General features: G+C 39.2%; 1 protein-coding gene across 21 annotated transcripts in view; it reads right to left on the bottom strand.

Moving 5' to 3' along the window:
- Positions 1-23,374, bottom strand: part of CELF2 (CUGBP Elav-like family member 2) — a 432,202-nt gene that overhangs the window by 15,029 nt on the left and 393,799 nt on the right. For 8 of the 21 annotated variants that reach the window (XM_075273992.1, XM_075273993.1, XM_075273997.1 and 5 more), the window contains 2 exons: positions 3,577-3,708; positions 624-821 (listed from right to left, as the gene is read on the bottom strand). In XM_075273992.1, coding sequence (XP_075130093.1) covers positions 624-821; positions 3,577-3,708 — 330 coding nt within the window. The remainder of the gene's footprint in view (positions 1-623; positions 822-3,576; positions 3,709-23,374) is intronic. The other 13 variants (XM_075273999.1, XM_075274006.1, XM_075274013.1 and 10 more) reach the window with 3 other exon arrangements.

Genomic DNA, 23,374 nt, shown 5'->3' with positions numbered 1-23,374 from the left:
ATCTCCATAAGTAAATGAATAATGTGCATAACAGTATGATAAGAAACCTGTGCAGAAGTCTGTTGCCAGTATAACACTGGTCATGTAAAATGTGGATTTGAGAAGAGGAAGCTGGGGAATTTCTAAAGTCCTGCAGACGCTAATGTGTTAATGGTTGTCATATCACTAATTTAAAAATGACATGTATGGTGCAAACATCACAGGAAACTTCGCTACCAAGTGACCTCACAAGGGATGACAGCACAAATTGAGGTCCCCAGTCTAAATGTGATCTTGTTTAATGTGTTTAGTTCTCACACATTACATTTTGAAAAATTGCAGTATTCAGGCCTAGACTGAAGCCTGAGAAAGCATATTGGGCATAGGTAATGTCATTTTCAAGTACCAGCCATTCCACAGAATGGACTGTGCTGTGTCTCCAAGTAACCATAACTTCTTATTACACAACATGGGCTCATAAATATGACAGAGTCATTTTTCTCAGGAGATGTGGATTGAAAATAAATTTAATGAAAATTCAGTAATCTCACAGGCCATCAATCAAATATCTCCCTATGCAGCATTCTCTTATAGCAATACTTCTGATAAGATCACTTGGAAAGCTAAATTCAGTATACTCTTACCTTCTTTCTGACTGCCCGCAGCACTCTGCTGTTGTAGCAAACTCTGACTATAAAGTGTTGGCAGTGCCGCGGCGGCATACTGCTGAATTCCTGAGTAGGCCTGGGTTAGGGCATCCATTGTACCAGCTGTACCATTCGTCAAGCCAGTTGCGCCAAGTCCTCCATTCAGAGCAGCCATACCTGAGAGCATTTGAGCAACTTTACAAAAAACCCAACAATAGAGAAAAAAAATTGCACTTGTTCATTAGTGCTTTCTAAAAAATATTGACCATTTTACACCGAATATGACTGCACTGCATGCAATAATATGAGCACTCTGACAACTAAGAACTGAAACAGCACTGTAAAACAATGGTGAGTAATCTTTTAAGACATGCACATTTCTGAAAGCAGGCAGTATCATCCTACTCCATTGTATGTTTTTTTGTAGAATAAACACCATGCAATAATTCAAGAGTTAAAGTACACCAAACAACGAAAAAAGAAAAATGTGCTACAATGTATTTATTTGTGCTATTTTTAGTTTTCTTCTTTATAATTTTACTGCTTATATTTGAATAAAATCCTCATCAGACTAATAAAAGTGCCTTGTAGGGTTGCTTCTACAATTTCCAAATATGCCTTTCTTATTCTGCATTTTAGCTCCATTTTCATAGAAAATCTGTTTTATTCTTATGCAAAATTAGCTAAAAGGGCTTTAGGGGAGTTTCTTAGCCTGTTGGGGTTTTGTTCTTTGCGCTAGATCTTCCACTTTGTCACACTTTGTGGTTAGGAGCAGTTATCTAGAGAGGAGGAGAAGAATTGCCCCTAAAGCCCTTTTCAGTTAATATGCCTAGGAATAAAATGCTGATTTTCATGAACTGCAAGGCAGAGTAAGGCTGGTGACCCATTCTGTGAAAAAGCAGCGTTTTGGCCACAGCAGAAATGCCGCGGCACAAAATGCTGTGTTCTACAGTACCTGCAAAATGGATGGGATTCTGGCTTATCCCATACACACACTACAGAAAAAATCTGCAGCAGAAAAAGTGTCAATTATACCTGTGGAAACACTGCTGTTGTCTGTATGGGTATAAGGGTCCATTCACACAGAGGAAAGTGGCGCTGATTCTGGCACAATACCTCGCGTAAGAATCAGCGGTGAAAAAAAGACTCCCATTGACTTCAATGGGTTCCATTTTCCGCAACGAAAACGGAATCCATTGAAGCCAATGGGACTCTTTTTTTCAGCACTGATTCTTACACTAGTTATCGTGCCAGAATCTGCGCCACTTTCCTCCATGTGAATGGACCCTAATAGGGGCAGAAAGTCTGCAGTGGAAAACTGAGCAAAAATGCAATGAAAAACACAGTGGGAATAAAATGTGATGCATTTCCTCCAGGCTTTTTTTCTGCTACTTTTTTTTTTTTTTTTAATTATTGTGCTTTGCTACATTGGGCCTTAGCCTAAGAAAAATGTCTTTGGAAAGATTTTAAGCAGCTCTACAGGGTACTGCCATTAGTCTTATAAAGACTTAACTGCTGACAGACTTTTTTAAGGCCACTTTGCTCTCTCGCTCAGTCTATATCTATTAAAAATGAATCTCAATCTTTTATAGAAGCCCTGCTTACATATATAGTCATCAAGTCTAAAAGTAACAGATACACCTATACACATATTCCCTCACCTTACAATCATACTTGATGAAATCTTATGATAATATCTTTATTTGATGGGCTAATTGTTGGGTAATGTTTATTGTTGGGTAAATGGAACCATTGTAACCATTCAATCTCTTTACATGGCAGACCCAGTGCTTGTCAGATTCTTTGTATACAAATATCTAACCTATCATTTAATATGTATAAACTAAAGATCACTTATCCTTGGGCAGAGCTTTTTATGTTTGGATATTAAAAATATTTTCTACTAAAGACACAATAAGTGCTTTTTCTACATGGCTGGATCATCTTTGGAATAAGTGACAGCTGACTACACAACCTCTCGGAAGTATACCTGTAGGCACTGGGATCCCAGTGCAATATGTATTATAATTTCCCCCATTTACCATTTATAACACTGGTATCTTCTTGTGTGGCAGAGGTGCCTTTTGGTGTCACATATGCTTGGCGTGCCAAGTCTGTTTGGGGGACTGAGGAGAAATAGCTGTTGGTTGAATAAGTATCTGGCCAATGGCTATTGGACATGTATGAGTATGTTTAGGACACTAGTCTTCAGTCTGTGGTTCTTCAGCTTTTGCATAACTACAGATCCCAGCATTCCCTGACTGATAAGTTAGTTGCTCTAGAGAATGATGAGATACTGTATAATACACAGGTAAATGCTAGAAAGCTAAGCCTACAAACATAGGTAAAGCTGAGCAGACAGCATGTTCTTAGGTTTGCAACCCAACATTTTCTCAGTTGGTGAATAGCTATAGTTGAAAAGCATGCCATGTCATAGCTTTTTGGAAGTCCAACATCAAATAAGCACCTCTAGCTGAGATATTGCTAAATGAGGTGCATAGATTTAAAGCAGCTGAAAGACATTAAAGCAATAAAATACATAGCAATGGACTATATCCATTGATGTTTCACTTTAATCAGCATATACATATATACATCCTGGTGAGTATTACAGCGGGTCTCTGGGAATGCACATTAATGGCTCTAATTCTAATAGGACCCATATAATATGCTTTGGAATTTAGAGGTAGCATATCCTATTTGCAAGTACTGTATTGTTTTATAAGCAGTACGATTTCAAAGGATTCTGAATACATAGTGATAACGTTTTCTGCTCTGATTTTTACCTTCCATATTTCTGAAATGCCACCTATGCAAGTACGAGTATTAGAAATCTCTCTATGCATCATACATGTTTACATTCATAATTCATTGTAATTTTCACAATACAACTACAGAATTACATGAAATTAAATGGAAAATGCCATCCACCACAGCACTAAATACTCACTGTTTACGGTACCTGCTAGTGCATTTATATTATTCAATCCTACGGTGGCCCCAGCCAGCCCCTGTAGAGTGCCTAGAGAGGTTAAAGAATTCATGGCGGCTCCAGCAGAGGAGTTTGCAGTTGATCCAGCCACTAGAGAAGAAAAGACATTTAAAGACATTAGGAATAGGAAAGTATTACTTTAGGTCTATTCACTTATTATATATGTATTGGACTCACTGTATTCAGCCTTACTGCTATATTTTTTGCCAAAAGGCAACGCTGTGTAAGACCTAGTAAGGTATTGTATTAGATATTCTAGAATGGAATATGTTACTGCCAGAAGTATCTGTAATTCTGGCCAGGATTCATTGTACAAAACATATTGTACATGGAATCAAACCGCAAAACATTTGAACAAAACGAAATGAGAATCTGTGAAAGAGAGGTGCTTGCACAGCAGAAAAATGTAATATCATAATAAAGCAAGGCTCCCTTCTGACAACATGAAGCCAGAGGTAGCGTTCACAGAGAATATGAAGCTAGAGCCAGGCACTTGTTTCATCTTCCACTTCTTATCATTGTCTTGCCCTTCAAGCTTTATAAAAGGAGGACATTAATAGATATACCCCGATCTACTCTGGAAGTAGCTTTTTTACCTTGTTCCTATGAAAAAGCTTTGTGAGTGAAACTTACTTTTCAAAAATTGTGAAATATTAAATATAATAGGAAATACTATTTTATATATTTTAAAACAGGCTTCCATTATTATTATTATGCATTTAACTTCACGCAAATCCAGGAGTGTATTGAACAGAAGGTAGAAGTATAAGTACGTCCTATATATTTCCCATTCCCTTTGTACCCATTCTTGACTTTGGATTAAAAAAAAAAGCAACAAAATCTGCAACAAAAAAAGCTATGTTTCCGCAACGTGGGGTTTCAGCCTAAAGCTGATCATTCGTTTAAGGTTTTGCTCAGGTTGGAGTCTCTTCTCTTTAGTCTATAATTCCCAATAAGAGACTTCAAAAAGCAGTTAAGCTGATGTCATGTATGAGATAGTCATTAAATCTCATATAAACTGGCGGAATCAAAGTACAAAATTATTTCCAGGAGTTAAATGGTGGCAGAAGTAACAAGGGGCTATTATGGAGGGGCAAAGAAGATGAGTGTCTTGGCTGACAAATATGCTATGTCTAAGGCAAACTTTATTTGACAAGGATCAACACATCCAATCTTATTTTATATGTTTTTTTTTTACTTTAATTGTACACAGCCTTTTACTTGAGATTGTGAATCTAGCCTGTTAATATTTGTCAAGGTCCTTCATATATATCCTCACAATACAAATAGGTGATATTATTTCCATCATTTCTGATATCACATCTGTTTTTCACTGGGTTTCTACTGTGTTTTTCTCTGTGTCCCCCCCCCCCCCTATTATATGTGCTTTGGATTCCACAGTTAAAATGAACATGCTGCATTTCTCAAAAACCCATGCGTTTTTAAAAAAGCAGCATTTCTGAAGCTTTCTTTTTCCACAATGTGTAGATGAGATTAATGAAAACTCATTCACTTTGATAGTACTATAAAATACTGTGTTTACTGTGTGAACGTTACCAACCTGACTGTATTGTGCCAACTATAAAGTTTAGTGGAGGAGGTCTAATTCTATGGAGTTCTTTTTCATGGTTTGCCCTATGTTTCCTAGTTCCAGTGAATTGAAATCGTAATTCCTCAACATACCAAGACATTTTGGACAATTGCAGACTTCTATCTCTCTAGGAATAGTTTCAGAAAGGATCTTTTTCTGTTTCAGCATGACTGTGCCCCAATGCACACAGCAAGGTCCATAAAGCTATGGTTGGATGCGTTTGGTGTGGAAGAACTTGACTGGCCCACACACAGCTTTGGATACAACCCTATCAAACACCTTTGTGATGAACAACTTTATCTGACCTCACAAATGTTCACCTGGATAATTGAATAAAAATTCATGTAAGCACATTCTAAAATCTTATAGAAAGCCTTCCTAGAAGAGGGATAGCTGCATAGCTTCACATGGGTGATATGCTCTATATGAATGACTATGGATTTGTAATGGGATGCCATAAAGACTCCTGTAGGTGTAATGTATAGGTGACCCAAAACTTTATTCATGTATCTCAGCATAATGTTTTAGATTTTGAGTAGAATGAAGTTATAGTAACAGTATTCTATTTTATCCTTGACATTTCAGATTTAAGAAATATGTCACTTTCATAATTCATCCAATCCACTTGAAAATAAGTAATTGAGGTCTAAAGCATCTTACTCATAGCTACGAAATCATCATTTTAACAGTTGTTAGCTATAATTGATGCATAATGAATTACTTATAGCCTTTATCCTCCATACTTCTCTCCATTCACACTCATCTGTGCTATTAGTCTTCTGCCTGTTTTATTGTTAAATGTTGAAAAATCAATAAAAATATATTAAAATTGTCAATTTCATTTTATTGATGCTAAGCCATGCCAGATGGAAAATGTCCTGCCTGAAAAAAGTATTCCAGAGACATTTAAGGCACAGCTTTCCTAGGGCTTAATATTTATTGTTATAAAGAAAACCCCAGTCTTGTTACTATGAATGGAATGGCAGGGACATCAATATTATCAGTCAACAAGAAAGAAAGTAATGAAATATAGAGTATGTAAAATAAAGAACTAATCTGCTGCGAGGCATTCAGTAGAAAACTCTATTTATCCCTTATGCTGGCACAGATGTGGTGTTGTCTACCACTGAGTAACCTACATATGTCGGTGCAGTCAAAGAGGTTTCTGGGCTGTGCAGTTTTGAGATGTAATGACAATGCCGTGGCAGCTTATCTCTGCATGTCTTTATTTGATATTTATTGTGCTTCTTGTCCCACTGACACACCACGATTGGACAATAGCAGAACTTTTAAATTGCATTTCTTCAGTAGCTCCCAAGACACTAGCTAACACGTAAATAACTGTATTGAAATGTGCCTAGTACGAATTGCTTGGCCTCCTAGCATATTTCAGGAGAGCCACAGTAGGATAGGAACGTGCTCCCTATAATGTGTGCCCACTAAGGATCGCAACACTTATTCATAGCAATTTCTCCAACGTCTCTGCTAATAATCATAATGGAATACAAGTAATAAAATATTTATTTTTCCAATGCTTTTTGTCATGCAGAGGAAAGCTATAATGTGGTTGCAAAATTAATGATATTTATCAAGCATTATATAAAATTGTTAACGGTGGTCTGCATGCAAATGTATATGAAATAATGTAAAAAAAATTAATCCTAGCAAATACTGAAAAGGCTTATCTTATGTAACAGATGTTCATCTTATTTCAATTTAGGCTTATCTTAGAATATATTCAGATAAAGTCAAAATAGGTGCATAAATACACATATATAAATTGTGACAAAATATGTGCTGAACATGTATAACAGAAAACCACATTTAGGGTACCATTGTATTGTTATGGAAAGAAGATCCTGTATTGACAGCCTTAAAGTCTACTTCTTTACAGTTCTAATGATGCTGGTTGAAAACCACACTCAACTTTAACACTGCAGATACAGAAGTTATTTGGGGTCTGACAAAGTTGACTGCCATTCCCAAAGAGAAGTGTAATGGGCACTAGTTCTAGTCACCGTATGAAGATATTGCATAGGAGGTTAATATTACCTTGAAAAGGATGAATAAAATATTAAAAATGCTAGAAAAGATTACAACATATATACATAGGTATAAGGATGCTAATTCTAGCGACAGGTAAAGTATATCATTATTTACAAGCATTCAGCATAGGATCATGCTTTTTCCAATGATGCTGTAATTCAGAGATATAATGGCCAGGTCAGGCTAAGAAGAAGAGTATATGCATCCTATTTACTTTGGATTTGTACTCCTTTTAATGCAATGGAATTGTCACCCCAAATGCATTGCTGTTGCTCCAGTACATCTGAAATTGATTTTACATTATTTTCAGCTGCAAAATTGTTTTTAGGTGGGTTATGGTTTTAAGGTGGGTTATGGTTTTTTTTAATGTGTATGACTGCTTCAGGAGTACTGTTAAAAAACTGTCAGACAAGGCCTTTAATGTAATAGTATACTGCTGCTGTCTTTTTAGAAACCCCTGACCAGGTTCTAAGGAACCCCTGATTTCCTGCAAGCTCTGAAACCAATGTCAGACTGTGATGCCGAGGGCCCACCAGTAAAATTCATTTTTAGGGCCCACTACACAGCTATATATACAAATATTAGCTGACACTTATCTGAAAATTTCTAAAATGTTGTTAACATATATGTATTCTCTAGTAGTAGCTTGCTACCTTGCTCTTGATTTGGATTATTTCTGTCCTGTAGTCCTATCAGTAGACTGCTGCTTGGCCCTTGAACTACGGCTCTTCTAGTTCTGTGAGCCAAGGAAATGTGCCACGCCAGCAGCAAACCTTAGGCAGTAGCAAGAGTCTGCAAGATGCATTGTGATTGACAAGATGCAGTCCAGGGAAGAAGGATACTACATGGCCTGACTCTACCTAGACACCATCTCAGCAGATCAGTATGTCTACAATATGTCAGAAAAACTGAGTCGATTATTAATCTATAAAGTATATTATATTGACACATAGCCTTGTTGATGTGATGTTCAATAAGTATCTGCATGAAGTGTAATGAGTGTAGTGTGCATTGCCAAGGAGATCTGGCTCAGGGGCCCACTGGGGTATTCACTTGTCCGAGCCTTGCTAAAACAGTGTCTGATATGCTCATAGGCAAACCATAACAGGGCACATTATTACAGTAATATGCAGAGCTATAAAATTGGTGTGTTCAGCAGTTTGGAAAACAAACTCATAGGGAACAAACTAGCACGGTCTACCTTTTGTACTCTGCCCACACATTTACTAAGACTGAGATTTAGGCACAAAGTGAAGAAATGTATGTGGTATAATCTGTATTTACCTACTGGAGCAATAAACACCCCCAGAATCAATAGGACATAATTGCAGCCTTTGGAATAGATCTGACATATTAACACAGTTGAAATAAAAAAATAGGGAAAAAGATGTTTGAACTAGCAGGGGAGAAGAACAAGGGCAAAACTGAAAAAAAGAAAGCTATGGATGTAAGGAAAGAACATGATGAAATTGGAAAGAGAGAGCTAGCAAAGGTATCATTAGAACAAAATAGGTTAATGGGAATGAGTGCTGTTAAAAGCATTGCCCAAGGGCTTCTCTTTCAGATACCAAGAGGAAAATATTATCTTATAACTGAAGTATAAAAAAATTGAAAAGAACAAAGTGAAGTGGAAATAGTGGCTGTGAATGTTATAAAATGTGTCTGCTGTGCTTCATGCTTTAACTGTTCATTCTGCTTAATGTACTTTTAGAACAGTGTGTGATAAATATGTACATGGTTAATGTACTCTTCTCTAAGTTACAGCCACAAGTACAGGAAAATAGCAAAAGGCGGTAAGGTCAGATTTACCACCTGGAAATTTATAGAAGAACATAGTATCAATAGTGAACCATATAAAATGACAGTGCTAGGTTTTTAGACCTTGACAAAAGAGCATAATATATAAGAATATCATCAGAAATGTTAATTTCAAAACAAATATATCCCTATTTTTTAAAATATGCTTCTATGTCACTGATCATCCCATACCCAGAATAACATTTTTATATGGTCTGGAATCAGACTTGCATGTCATAGTCATAAAATTCCTTAAGACTGGGGCCCTGCATTGCAAAGACAGAGCGTTTTGGCGACGGCAGAAACACCACAGCAAAAACGCTATCCTTATGCAGAGTTTAATGTTTGCAATCTCCTTATTCTTTTGTCTATATTTGCATTTTTATTGCAGTCATAGAATTTTATATATATATATATATATATATATACCACAAGATATTGGGAAAAATTGTATAAATATGTCTGCAAATATCTTTTATTCCTTAAAAAGATTTTCCAGTCCCAGGAAACTTAGGGAAAGCTCACGCTGAGGAATTTGGAGCTGATTTTGCTTATGTTTCCATCTCAAAATCGGTTCTAAATTCCGTCCAAAATCTGATTCTTATTACAGTCAATCAGAGGCAAAAACTGAAGAAGGACCACCTTAAATTCCTGGTCATATTCTGACATGACAGTAGGCCATAGGTGTAAAAGTGCTTAATAGAGGTATATTATAATAGGAAAAGGTTACTCTCCTCTACACAATCCCCTGCTGCTCCAGTCTACAGGAAGCCCTGGTCTGTGCTGAGATCTAGTTTCTAACTCCACAGAAAAATCTCTGAGATGGCAGTTTAAGGACTGTGGCAGTGGAGGGTGATTGGCATGTCCATATAGTAACTTTTACCCTTGTTTTTTTGGGACTGAAAAATCCCTTTAATTACTGTATATACTCGAGTATAAGCCAACTTTTTCAGCACATTTTTCATGCTGAAAAAGCTCTCCTCAGCTTATACATGAGTCAGGGTCCACGGAGCACAGAAAACTGGAAGGACCTGGAAGGGGGAGGTCCTTTAGTGCTACTGTTCTGTGATTGGCTTGTCATGAGGCCACATGACTATGATGTCATCAAAGGTCCTGTAGCCACTGGTATGTAACTTCTGCAGATAAGGTTGAGTCTAAATCCTAGTAGCTCCACCCACACCAGAGTCCGATCACATGGTCATGATGTCATCAGAGGTCCTTTAGCACACTAGGATTTAGCATCTACCCTGCAGATGAGTGGCCAGGATTCATTGCGTCTTAAGGAAGATGTCTGTTGTATGGAGGAGAGGAAGCTACAGTAAAGTGACACACACAGATACCTTCCTTTAGTTACTCTGCCTATTAATGTCAGGCATTTGGGGTTATTAATTTCGTTTCAGTAACTCCATGTGCCTCACATTAATAACAGTTAACCCCATCATGTCCCTCATATTAACCCCTGTGTGCCCCATATAAGGGTTACTAATATGTGAGACACATGGGGGTACTAATGAAGGACCTTAATTATGAAGATACCTAATTAATGGGCTTAATTGCTATTACTATGATCCCCATGGAGTTACTAAGCTGCAATGCACACGACCAGACTTTTTATCTGCAATGGTGGATCTCCCCACCTCGGCTTATACTTGAGTCAATAAGTTTTCCCAGTTTTTTGTGGTAAAATTAGGGGTCTCGGCTTATATTCAGGTTGGCTTATACTCGAGTATATATGGTATGTAGCTTCTGTTATGTTGCTTTCAATAAACCATAATCATTAAAAGTTCCTTATTTATTTACTGCAAATTTACCACAGAATTATCATAATGACCTTCTTTTCAAATAGGAACATTTTGGTATTAAATATATGTGAGTTACGGTTGTTGCCCTGTATATGTTCAGTGGAAAAAAGCCGAACCTACAGATAGAAGCCAACTTCATAGAGCTACCGATGGGTTTAGCAGAAATGGATTCACCTGCATAGAGTATGTTCTATGAAGCTGTGAATAATTCCATTGTTTCCCAGTTATTCAGAATTAGAAAATAAGGATTTGCTCAAATGACTAGGACTGAGGCAATGTTCTCATCTGTATTGGGATGTCCGTTGTTCTGGTTTGTTGAAGGACCAAAACAAACACTCTATCAAACAGCTAAAATAGTGGACACATACAGAGACCAGCTGACCTCACTGAATATAATGAGGTTTATTGGATGTCCATTATTTGTAATTGAAACTATTGAACAATAAAGTTGTGTTGTGCAAATTGAGAATCCAATGCAGATGGAAACATAGCCTGACTGGAACTGTTTCTGGAAACAAACCCTTTTTTAATAAATTAGTACAACCTGATAATAACAATTATAACCACAAAGCTTTCCACCAGTTTTTTGTTAAACTTTGCAACGTTTTCCTCTTCCTACCATGTTTAAAATGGCAAAAAAGAGGATTGGCCATATATGTCAAAAAAATTTATCTGTTCTATAGACAGAAAATGGCACATACGTACGTTCAGATCTCCATTTGACCATAGGCATGGATTTAAGTTTCTTTCTTTAGTATAGAATAAAGATTCATCATATTTATTGGCATTTATGCAAAGCTTAATAAATTTGGCCCAACTTACTCCAAAGGTCTTATGTGTAGGGATAGCGAATGAAATGCTAGTTTGTATAAAACTCTAACCTTAATAAATCTGCCCTTTTTCCCCTTTTGATAACGTTCAACTTCCAAATATACTGCATGTCCTTATTAATGGCATAATACATTCTGGTTAATGTGAGTAGCTTGTGTTAATATTAAGAAATCCTATGGTTCCTTTTCCTTGAAATAGGAGTGATCCCTTTAAGAATTTATCTTTTTAGAAGTGAACTGCTGTGGTGAAACAAGTGGTCTCCCAGGAAGCCTTTAATTTGGAGGAACATGTACTGTGTTATATTATTTAACAAAACAATAACAGTTTCACCATATGCAATGTACTTGCTAGTTGTTTCTTCTCCTATTCCCAGACACCGGGGAGGACAATGAAATAACTGTGATTTACTGTATGGAAATTGCTAGTACATTTGTTTTTAAACCAATATCTGATATGAATACACATGGAAATGGAGGGAAATAATTAAGTGATGACAGAGGTATCATCATTATTAGATAATCACTACCCCAGGGCATTAGAAATGCCAAGTGCTCCCTGTCCCATGGGGACCAATTATTCTCCGCTAACCACACCTCCTCATAGGAATCTGCTCTTTAAGAATTTTATTTTTACTTTGGTGAGAGAGTAAGGAAGGGTAGATGATGATTTAAGAGCTGCCGCTTGGAGAGAAAGAAGCAGCATTTTACAATGTCTGGGATACATTTTGATGAGGAGGTAAATGTGATCAGAATAAAGTAAGGAGGTACAGATTTCTTGCAGCTCACATTACACACTGTAAGATGCTACATAAATTTCACTGTACTTCCTCTCACATTAGTCTATACCTACGAACAATGATCAACACTTCACCTATAACTTTTACTTTTATCTTATTTGCCAGCAGTTACACAAATCATCCAGCAGGGAGGCGATGTGCACTTCTGTGGTATAAACAGTGCACATTATTTGGCAGTCCTTCATAGAAATTTACTTTGGATGGTTAATTTAAGTGTAGATGAAAAAAGTTCTTGACAATGTCTAAATGATGTTTGTTGACCACCACAAGACTAAGAATAGAATGAATTCAGTTGGTAGTTTATGTAATAGCCTTCCTCCTCACTTTTATTGATATATAAAATCTTCTTCAGTACTGGGTCATTTGATCTTATCTGCTTCAGAACTTAGGCCTGGTTCACATCTGCATTCAGTATTCCATTCGGGGAGTCCGCATGGGGACCCCTGAATGGAATACCTAACACATTGACAAGCGGTGAGCTTATGAAGGCACACAGAGCCCATAGACTATAATGGGGTGTCTGACTGCACGAGTCATGCGGAGAGGAAAATAGTTCATGAAGTACTTTTCTCTCCGCATGTTCCGTGCGGACACTGCATGGAAAACACATGGACCCCAATATAGTCTATGGGGTCCGTGTGCTTTCATAAGCTCACTGCTTGTCAATGCGTTCGGTATTCCGTTCGGCGAGTCCCCATGCGGACCTGAATGGAATACCAAATACAGATGTGAACCGGGCCTAAGGCTATTGGTGGGTTGGCTTAGTCTAGCATCATAACTTACATAGTTACTACGTAAGTTATGTAACTTCTAAGGATTGATCTTAAAACCTGATGTATCACACATAACATTGTAGGTTTTCTAGAAAATATAATCTGATTTCCAGGTTTGTAGTTGGGAAGGATTTTCTCCTCTAAGATTGACTTCTACCTCAAAGATTTCTTCTGGATCAACACTACAGGATAACGGGCTGAAATGAATGAACATATGTCTTTTTTTTTAGCCTTACAAACAATGCATCTTTGTTACTATAGTAGGTTATTCCTAACATAGTAAAATTTAGTATACTATTAGGTATATTGACAACAGTATTTTTAATATGTAGACAGTCACCGATCAACAGATGGACAGCTAGGAGAATGCCATATTTGCACTATACTTTGTGATTATTAAGACTTTCATCACTTTTTAAAAATAGCAAGAAAAGTGGTCAGAGATTTGTGGAAGGTGGGCACATTGTATTCTAGTGCACTTCAGTTTAAGATTGGCAGGCCATGCTAAATAATTTCACTGAATTCTGTATTCATTTTAGATAGTAAATTATTATTGCCCCCCCCATGAAATGTTATTGTATCTTTGTTTGACGTGAATATTCTGATCAGTTTCTAGCACTGATACCATGAACGTATCCTATATCAAAGTCCTTATTTAAATAACATTGAATTTCATAAGAAGAGCGTTGAAAGGAAGCCAAATACTTACAATAAGGATAGTTACGGCAATGATGATTTTAAGACCAATTACACAAGGCCGCAATGATCCAAAACATTTTGCAGATGTAGATACGTTCATTAAGCTGAATAATTTATGGACTTAATGGGAGAAAAGCAGAAGGAAGGGAACATGAAGACATCTGAATGAAATGATCACTCTTCTTTAAAATTTTAAATACCTCATAAAGTCCATTCTCCCATATTTAAATGTTCTATATGGATATGCATTTCTAGCATATTTCCTCACGAGAAAAGTTATGAAGTGCTGTACATTTCAAATGGGCATTAAAAGTTCAGGGTATGACACACAATACATTACTCTGCAGCAACAGATTTTGTTCTCAAATATTAGCTAAGTTAGAAAGGACATGCCAGTGCTACCGGACATGACAGAAACCAATGTCATGGATAGGTTGGAGTGCACTAGTATCAGGAGGAGAGGACACTGAGTCTCACAGCACGTCCGTAGTTGTACGTTGAAGAATTTCTTCAAATTATTGGTAATTTAAGACAACAAACAAAAATAAGCGTCTGATATAAGGGGCAATGTACCAAATGCAATTAGACTTTTAGTTACCTATAAAAAATAAAGGAATTGAATGGACAACTACAAAATTATTGCACATACAGTAATAAAAGCCCACAGGGTAATATTAACTGTAAATGCTTTCCTGGCTTTGCCTTTGGAAATGACTAATGTTTTTTTTCCCCATTCCCTGCCTTGAAACTCCTGTGTGTTCGCATTTCTATATCATTAAACTGTGCAGAACCATTTCACATGTGATGGCGGCGAGGTGCGATAGCAGTGAAATTCTTGTACATGCTGCTTACTGACATATGTAGTAAATATATTTCTCTTCACAGGAAATTGCATTGTACTAATGTGAAGAAGCCTTGCACTTACTCATTGTTAGGAAAACTGACAGTCATGTCCTTTCTACCTGATACCACTATTTTTATATCACTCCAGGGCCAGATCACCAATGCATTTGATCTCTATAATAAATGTCACCAGGGCTATAGCAATCTAATGGCTACCGTCTTTCATTCAAACAAAGGGAGCTAGGAATTCAATATGACCTTTAAAATCTGCAGACAAGGCTGCCACACCTTACGTCTTGAAAAGTGGACTCATTTTAATGGAGGGCCAAAGACTTCTTTTGGCTTGAAAATGAAAAAGCTTGTAAACATAATTGCATGTTACCTATTGATAAATACTGTGCAATTACGCCTGTCAAGAATTCTCTATGGCAATAATAACAAGGTCTATAGTGAAGCAACTTATTGAAGATATCCCAGTGGAGCAACATACAGGTCACTCTGCTGGACACTTGGCAGTAGGCAAGTTCAATATACAGTGAACCTGTCATCATTGTGACTCATTGCACAAATCTCAAGCAATTTACCAAGCAGTGACCCTGTATTTTGCTGGGACGTTGTCATAAAGTCTGAAATTCTGCTGATCTAATTTGGTCAGTAGAGGTGAAGCAGCAGATAAAAGGACACATTTTAGCAAAGTTCATACAAACGTAGCAATTTCTGCTTATTAAGCTGTCATAAGGATTTACAAATAAAAGCTGATGCCTAAAAATGTATGGTCAATTTGTATATATAATGGAACAGATATTACTTCAAATGGTATATAAATACTGTGTATATTATATACATGGTCATTATGACTTCTAATACCCGCATAGCAATGGTCTCATGTGACACCTAAGTGACCACTGCGGCCAAGCTTTGGATTATTACTAGTTTGGGCATACCTATTTAATACTAAACAGCGTAACTAAACATATTGATACAAACTTCTTTTTAACATACTGTCTTATTAAAAATGCCACTGGCTTTCCATAGAGATGGCACTGTAGGACCAAGGCACTGATAAGCATATGCATATTACAGTGCCATATCTTCCCACCAAAAACATAAGAAGACCAGGTAAGTTCTGACATCTTCCTGAAAAGGGATCGTGTCCTCTTTTTTGCCATTACCACTTATTGTACCTATTGATGATATTATTTGCATTGTCAAATCTAGGTTAATGCAGAGGGTCACTTTAAGTTACAGTACCACATGTTAATAGACTACATAGAAAGCAATTGTTGTGGCTGTTACAGGGCCTTCTAGAATATTCCTGCCAAGATTTGAGTTATTGGTAGGTGGAAGTACCTTGCTAGAGAAGCAACCTTGCCACCTGCTACCAAATCACCTATGAATGGCTGCTACGAAGAAAGGTCCTTAGTCCTATGTATACCCGTATCATTATTTCACATCTTATTTGTTATTTCACAGAATAAAAAACCAGCTGTTGTTATATATAGCTGAATACCTATAGGTACCCTAGTTGGCACACATTGAGTACTGGCTGGGCAATGTGAGGTTTACTCTAAGCTAAACATTTTTATGTACTCAGAAACAAGAAGTAATTCATAGATGATAAATAATAGAACAAAGGCGCTCTATATCAGCTGTATCTCTGCTTCTCTTACAGTTGTTTCATTCTCAACACTATATATTTTTTGCATTTGTCCTTACATGTCTTCTATAATTAAAGGGGACATTTAGTTAACCAAAGGCAATTTAGAAAATATTCTACTCTAATTTTTCAGGCCAGGAAACAAAGGAAACATCTTATTGCCCTAGGTGTTCTTTTCAACAAAGGGAATCTCACCTTTTAAGTTACTGCACAAAGTTAGCATAGATCACTTAAGGGAATGCTACTGGGAGGTACTTCGTAGAATAAAAAAAGAACATTCATCAGGGCACTGTTGTCATCATTAAACATTTACCAATTTTTTTTCTAGGTTTTACCGCTCTCTGGTGAGTCAGAAGCAGGAGGATTTAGGTTTGTTTTATATACCTCTCTAAACGGGTTTAATAAATTGGCTATACAAGATAATGTGTTGCTGCTAACAATATTGAGACAAACACCTGTTGCCTCAATCTGATGCATAATCTTGAAATTTTCACACCCAAGGTTAGTTCCTGTTATTTCCATTGTTTTGCTCCAACATTGGACAGAAAAAACAGAAGCTATAGCACTGATGTGGACATTAAATAGCTGAACAACAGGAACATGTGGATGTGTTCACTGCTATCCACTGCTATCCAATACCTGTTAAGGTAGAATAAAAATCTGCAAGGCCATGAAGGAGTTAAGTGAGTTTTATTACAGGGCACTGTATCTAGAAAAGTTACTGAGCGTTAGTGGTGCCCCTGTGTTTTGGCACCCAGCAGGGAAAATAGTAAAGTCCTTATTAATGAGTGGCCAGTGGAATAAGCTGCATGGTTAGGGTGGTGCGTAATGTACAACATAAAATTTGCCACCCATTTTCCATGAATGAGGCTCCTCGAACAACCTATTTTTGCACAATGCTTGCAAATGATCTTATGGCTACCTGGCAAAAAAGCCATATTATTTTATGTATACAAAGTACCTTACCTTAACCTAAATTTGGTTAAGGACACCAATTTTGTACAATGCAATATCATGACTTAAAGAAAAACCCTTGGCAAAACACCTAAGCACATAAAAAATATATCTTTTGACAGAGTCTATCTTGCGGTTATCTTGCACAGCATCTTAAAATCAAGGGCAAAGGTAAACAAGGGCAAATTTTTGTATCGGATTATGTATATCTATGATATTGGAATTTATTGATGACATAGAATCCATTCATACAGATGCTTGTGATCTATTTCCATAAAGGGAAGCAATCATATTTTATTTTAAGAATATTTCCTTTCCCCAATGTACTGGAAATCATTTTTGTTCTAGGTTACTAATAGAAGAATAAAAAAATTTATGAATATTGTGCTATCTATCTATCTATCTATCTATCTATCTATCTATCTATTTGTCTATCTTTCTATCCTTTATTAAAATTGGAACGTGGCTTAGAGAGAGAAAAAGAGAGAAGATAACTGTATTGAAAGGTATCTTCTGAGGCCCAATGGTGTGGCAGAAGAGAACAATAGTCCTACCACTAGGTCAGTTGGTTAGAATAAAATAGTCATTTCATTAAGATGAAACATATGCATTGGTAAAACGCCATTGGATGGCTTTAGCTATTGAGCAGTTTAAGTACTCAGGAAGTGTGACCACCTTTTAAGTAAATGTTTGTTACAACAGTAAAGAAAAATGTACTCAATACACAGGCTGTTTTCAAAGGACACTGCTGAAAACCAAGGATTCTCAAATAATACAAAAGGAAGCTGCACAAAGATATAGCAAAACCTGCAAGACTCAGCATAGAGAATGCTTTTGATATTGACACTAAGCTTTTATTATGACAGAAGCTTTGTTAAACTTTTTTTTAATAGAAAGAGTGTTACCGAGTGGTGTTTGGCATATTCTCTCACAGAAATACATATCTGCAGAGGCCAAAGTAACACCATTTCTTCAACAAAGCCACACAATTTCAAGAACGAATGCTTTGTTACCCAAAAAGTGAGCTTGAAAACGCTATGGATAAATTTTTAACTTCAGCTTAACTCTATATTAAAGTGAGCCAACACCATATTATAACTTGCAGGCAATGTAGCCATTACAATGCAGAAATGCCATGTCATTCAGGCACTTAAAATATCATTGTCTTTTATATTAAAAGTCTGCTTAATTAATCCATAAGAAAAACAATAAAAACCTCCACAACCATAAGTAATAGTCATGTGCACAAAAAATAAGAATAATAATTGTACACAAGAAAAACATAGAAGTGCAGCAGTGAAAGAAATCTAGCTGCACACAAAAGCTGACTATTGTACATTTAGCCAACAACTATTTCTACTGAATCTCCAATAAATATGCACGCTTACCCCAGCTGACACTAGAGGGAAACAAGCAGCTGACTGACTCCATGCCCAATCTATCATTCCTTGTCATCTGCTGTTGTTGTAGAGTAAGAATACGATTAGAGATGAGCGAACAGTGTTCTATCGAACACATGTTCGATCGGATATCAGGGTGTTCGCCATGTTCGAATCGAATCGAACACCACGTGGTAAAGTGCGCCAAAATTCGATTCCCCTCCCACCTTCCCTGGCGCCTTTTTTGCACCAATAACAGCGCAGGGGAGGTGGGACAGGAACTACGACACTGGGGGCATTGAAAAAAATTGGAAAAAGTCATTGGCTGCCGAAATCAGGTGACCTCCATTTTAGACGAATAGTGGATTTCAAATCCGGGTCATATGAGAATGTGAACTTTGTGACTATGAGACAGGGATAGCTGTACAGGCAGGGATAGCTAGGGATAACCTTTATTTAGGGGGGAATGTTATTAAAAATAACTTTTTGGGGCTCTATCGGGTGTGTAATTGTGATTTTTGTGAGATAAACTTTTTCCCATAGGGATGCATTGGCCAGCGCTGATTGGCCGAATTCCGTACTCTGGCCAATCAGTGCTGGCCAATGCATTCTATTAGCTTGATGAAGCAGAGTGTGCACAAGGGTTCAAGCGCACCCTCGGCTCTGATGTAGCAGAGCCGAGGCTGCACAAGGGTTCAAGCGCACCCTCGGCTCTGATGTAGGAGAGCCGAGGGTGCACTTGAACCCTTGTGCACCCTCAGCTCTGCTACATCAGAGCCGAGGGTGCGCTTGAACCCTTGTGCACACTCTGCTTCATCAAGCTAATAGAATGCATTGGCCAGCGCTGATTGGCCAATGTATTCTATTAGCCTGATGAAGTAGAGCTGAATGTGTGTGCTAAGCACACACATTCAGCTCTACTTCATCGGGCTAATAGAATGCATTGGCCAGCGCTGATTGGCCAGAGTACGGAACTCGACCAATCAGCGCTGGCTCTGCTGGAGGAGGCGGAGTCTAAGATCGCTCCACACCAGTCTCCATTCAGGTCCGACCTTAGACTCCGCCTCCTCCGGCAGAGCCAGCGCTGATTGGCCGAAGGCTGGCCAATGCATTCCTATGCGAATGCAGAGACTTAGCAGTGCTGAGTCAGTTTTGCTCAACTACACATCTGATGCACACTCGGCACTGCTACATCAGATGTAGCAATCTGATGTAGCAGAGCCGAGGGTGCACTAGAACCCCTGTGCAAACTCAGTTCACGCTAATAGAATGCATTGGCCAGCGCTGATTGGCCAATGCATTCTATTAGCCCGATGAAGTAGAGCTGAATGTGTGTGCTAAGCACACAGATTCAGCACTGCTTCATCACGCCAATACAATGCATTAGCCAGTGCTGATTGGCCAGAGTACGGAATTCGGCCAATCAGCGCTGGCTCTGCTGGAGGAGGCGGAGTCTAAGGTCGGACCTGAATGGAGACTGGTGTGGAGCGATCTTAGACTCCGCCTCCTCCAGCAGAGCCAGCGCTGATTGGTCGAGTTCCGTACTCTGGCCAATCAGCGCTGGCCAATGCATTCTATTAGCCCGATGAAGTAGAGCTGAATGTGTGTGCTTAGCACACACATTCAGCTCTACTTCATCAGGCTAATAGAATACATTGGCCAATCAGCGCTGGCCAATGCATTCTATTAGCTTGATGAAGCAGAGTGTGCACAAGGGTTCAAGCGCACCCTCGGCTCTGATGTAGCAGAGCCGAGGCTGCACAAGGGTTCAAGTGCAGCCTCGGCTCTGCTACATCAGAGCCGAGGGTGCGCTTGAACCCTTGTGCACACTCTGCTTCATCAAGCTAATAGAATGCATTGGCCAGCACTGATTGGCCAGAGTACGGAATTCGGCCAATCAGCGCTGGCCAATGCATTCTATTAGCCCGATGAAGTAGAGCTGAATGTGTGTGCTAAGCACACACATTCAGCACTGCTTCATCACGCCAATACAATGCTTTAGCCAGTGCTGATTGGCCAGAGTACGGAATTCGGCCAATCAGCGCTGGCTCTGCTGGAGGAGGCGGAGTCTAAGATCGCTCCACACCAGTCTCCATTCAGGTCCGACCTTAGACTCCGCCTCCTCCAGCAGAGCCAGCGCTGATTGGCCGAATTCCGTACTCTGGCCAATCAGCACTGGCTAATGCATTGTATTGGCTTGATGAAGCAGTGCTGAATGTGTGTGCTTAGCACACACATTCAGCTCTACTTCATCGGGCTAATAGAATGCATTGGCCAGCGCTGATTGGCCGAATTCCGTACTCTGGCCAATCAGCACTGGCTAATGCATTGTATTGGCTTGATGAAGCAGTGCTGAATGTGTGTGCTTAGCACACACATTCAGCTCTACTTCATCGGGCTAATAGAATGCATTGGCCAATCAGCGCTGGCCAATGCATTCTATTAGCGTGAACTGAGTTTGCACAGGGGTTCTAGTGCACCCTCGGCTCTGCTACATCAGATTGCTACATCTGATGTAGCAGTGCCGAGTGTGCATCAGATGTGTAGTTGAGCAAAACTGACTCAGCACTGCTAAGTCTGCATTCGCATAGGAATGCATTGGCCAGCCTTCGGCCAATCAGCGCTGGCTCTGCCGGAGGAGGCGGAGTCTAAGGTCGGACCTGAATGGAGACTGGTGTGGAGCGATCTTAGACTCCGCCTCCTCCAGCAGAGCCAGCGCTGATTGGCCGAATTCCGTACTCTGGCCAATCAGCACTGGCTAATGCATTGTATTGGCTTGATGAAGCAGTGCTGAATGTGTGTGCTTAGCACACACATTCAGCTCTACTTCATCGGGCTAATAGAATGCATTGGCCAGCGCTGATTGGCCGAATTCCGTACTCTGGCCAATCAGCACTGGCTAATGCATTGTATTGGCTTGATGAAGCAGTGCTGAATGTGTGTGCTTAGCACACACATTCAGCTCTACTTCATCGGGCTAATAGAATGCATTGGCCAATCAGCGCTGGCCAATGCATTCTATTAGCGTGAACTGAGTTTGCACAGGGGTTCTAGTGCACCCTCGGCTCTGCTACATCAGATTGCTACATCTGATGTAGCAGTGCCGAGTGTGCATCAGATGTGTAGTTGAGCAAAACTGACTCAGCACTGCTAAGTCTGCATTCGCATAGGAATGCATTGGCCAGCCTTCGGCCAATCAGCGCTGGCTCTGCCGGAGGAGGCGGAGTCTAAGGTCGGACCTGAATGGAGACTGGTGTGGAGCGATCTTAGACTCCGCCTCCTCCAGCAGAGCCAGCGCTGATTGGCCGAATTCCGTACTCTGGCCAATCAGCACTGGCTAATGCATTGTATTGGCTTGATGAAGCAGTGCTGAATGTGTGTGCTTAGCACACACATTCAGCTCTACTTCATCGGGCTAATAGAATGCATTGGCCAATCAGCGCTGGCCAATGCATTCTATTAGCGTGAACTGAGTTTGCACAGGGGTTCTAGTGCACCCTCGGCTCTGCTACATCAGATTGCTACATCTGATGTAGCAGTGCCGAGTGTGCATCAGATGTGTAGTTGAGCAAAACTGACTCAGCACTGCTAAGTCTGCATTCGCATAGGAATGCATTGGCCAGCCTTCGGCCAATCAGCGCTGGCTCTGCCGGAGGAGGCGGAGTCTAAGGTCGGACCTGAATGGAGACTGGTGTGGAGCTATCTTAGACTCCGCCTCCTCCAGCAGAGCCAGCGCTGATTGGTCGAGTTCCGTACTCTGGCCAATCAGCACTGGCCAATGCATTTCTATGGGGAAAAGTTAGCTTGCGAAAATCGCAAACTGACAGGGATTTCCATGAAATAAAGTGACTTTTATGCCCCCAGACATGCTTCCCCTGCTGTCCCAGTGTCATTCCAGGGTGTTGGTATCATTTCCTGGGGTGTCATAGTGGACTTGGTGACCCTCCAGACACGAATTTGGGTTTCCCCCTTAACGAGTTTATGTTCCCCATAGACTATAATGGGGTTCGAAACCCATTCGAACACTCGAACAGTGAGCGGCTGTTCGAATCGAATTTCGAACCTCGAACATTTTAGTGTTCGCTCATCTCTAAATACGATACACATTATATAGGTACCATATCTGGCAAAATGGAGGGGGCTCTGACAACATGTATGGCCTGCTAAAGGTTGTAGATAATGAGGCTCAACTCCAATAATGCCGCAGAAATACCACAAGCTAAATGCTGTGCTTGTGCTTGTGAACTATTAAGATGGCGCTCCTGCACTAAAACGCATACTCCCTTCAAATGGTAGTTGGTGGCCATTAAATAGTATTATAGAAAACATAGCTGAGCTGTTCAGTTATGGATTGATGTTCACATAAACAGTGGTTATTTTAACTAGAAGTAAAATATGTGAGGACTATTACATATACAGTACAAAAAAACCAGCGCAACATAATGCCAACAAGGTGCACTATAATGCAGCAGCATGCAGTGTAAATCTCAATGACTCAACTATGTGGTCATTTGTACGTGCAAATCATCACATGCAAAATCATTTCTGTTATATAAAAAAAAGGCACATGTGTGACAATATTCTCAGC

This window comes from Leptodactylus fuscus, chromosome 5 (genome assembly GCF_031893055.1).
Source record: "Leptodactylus fuscus isolate aLepFus1 chromosome 5, aLepFus1.hap2, whole genome shotgun sequence".
Taxonomy (NCBI): domain Eukaryota; kingdom Metazoa; phylum Chordata; class Amphibia; order Anura; family Leptodactylidae; genus Leptodactylus; species Leptodactylus fuscus.
The sequence above is the reverse complement of the archived record's forward strand: the minus strand, read 5'-3'. Positions and strand labels throughout refer to the sequence as shown.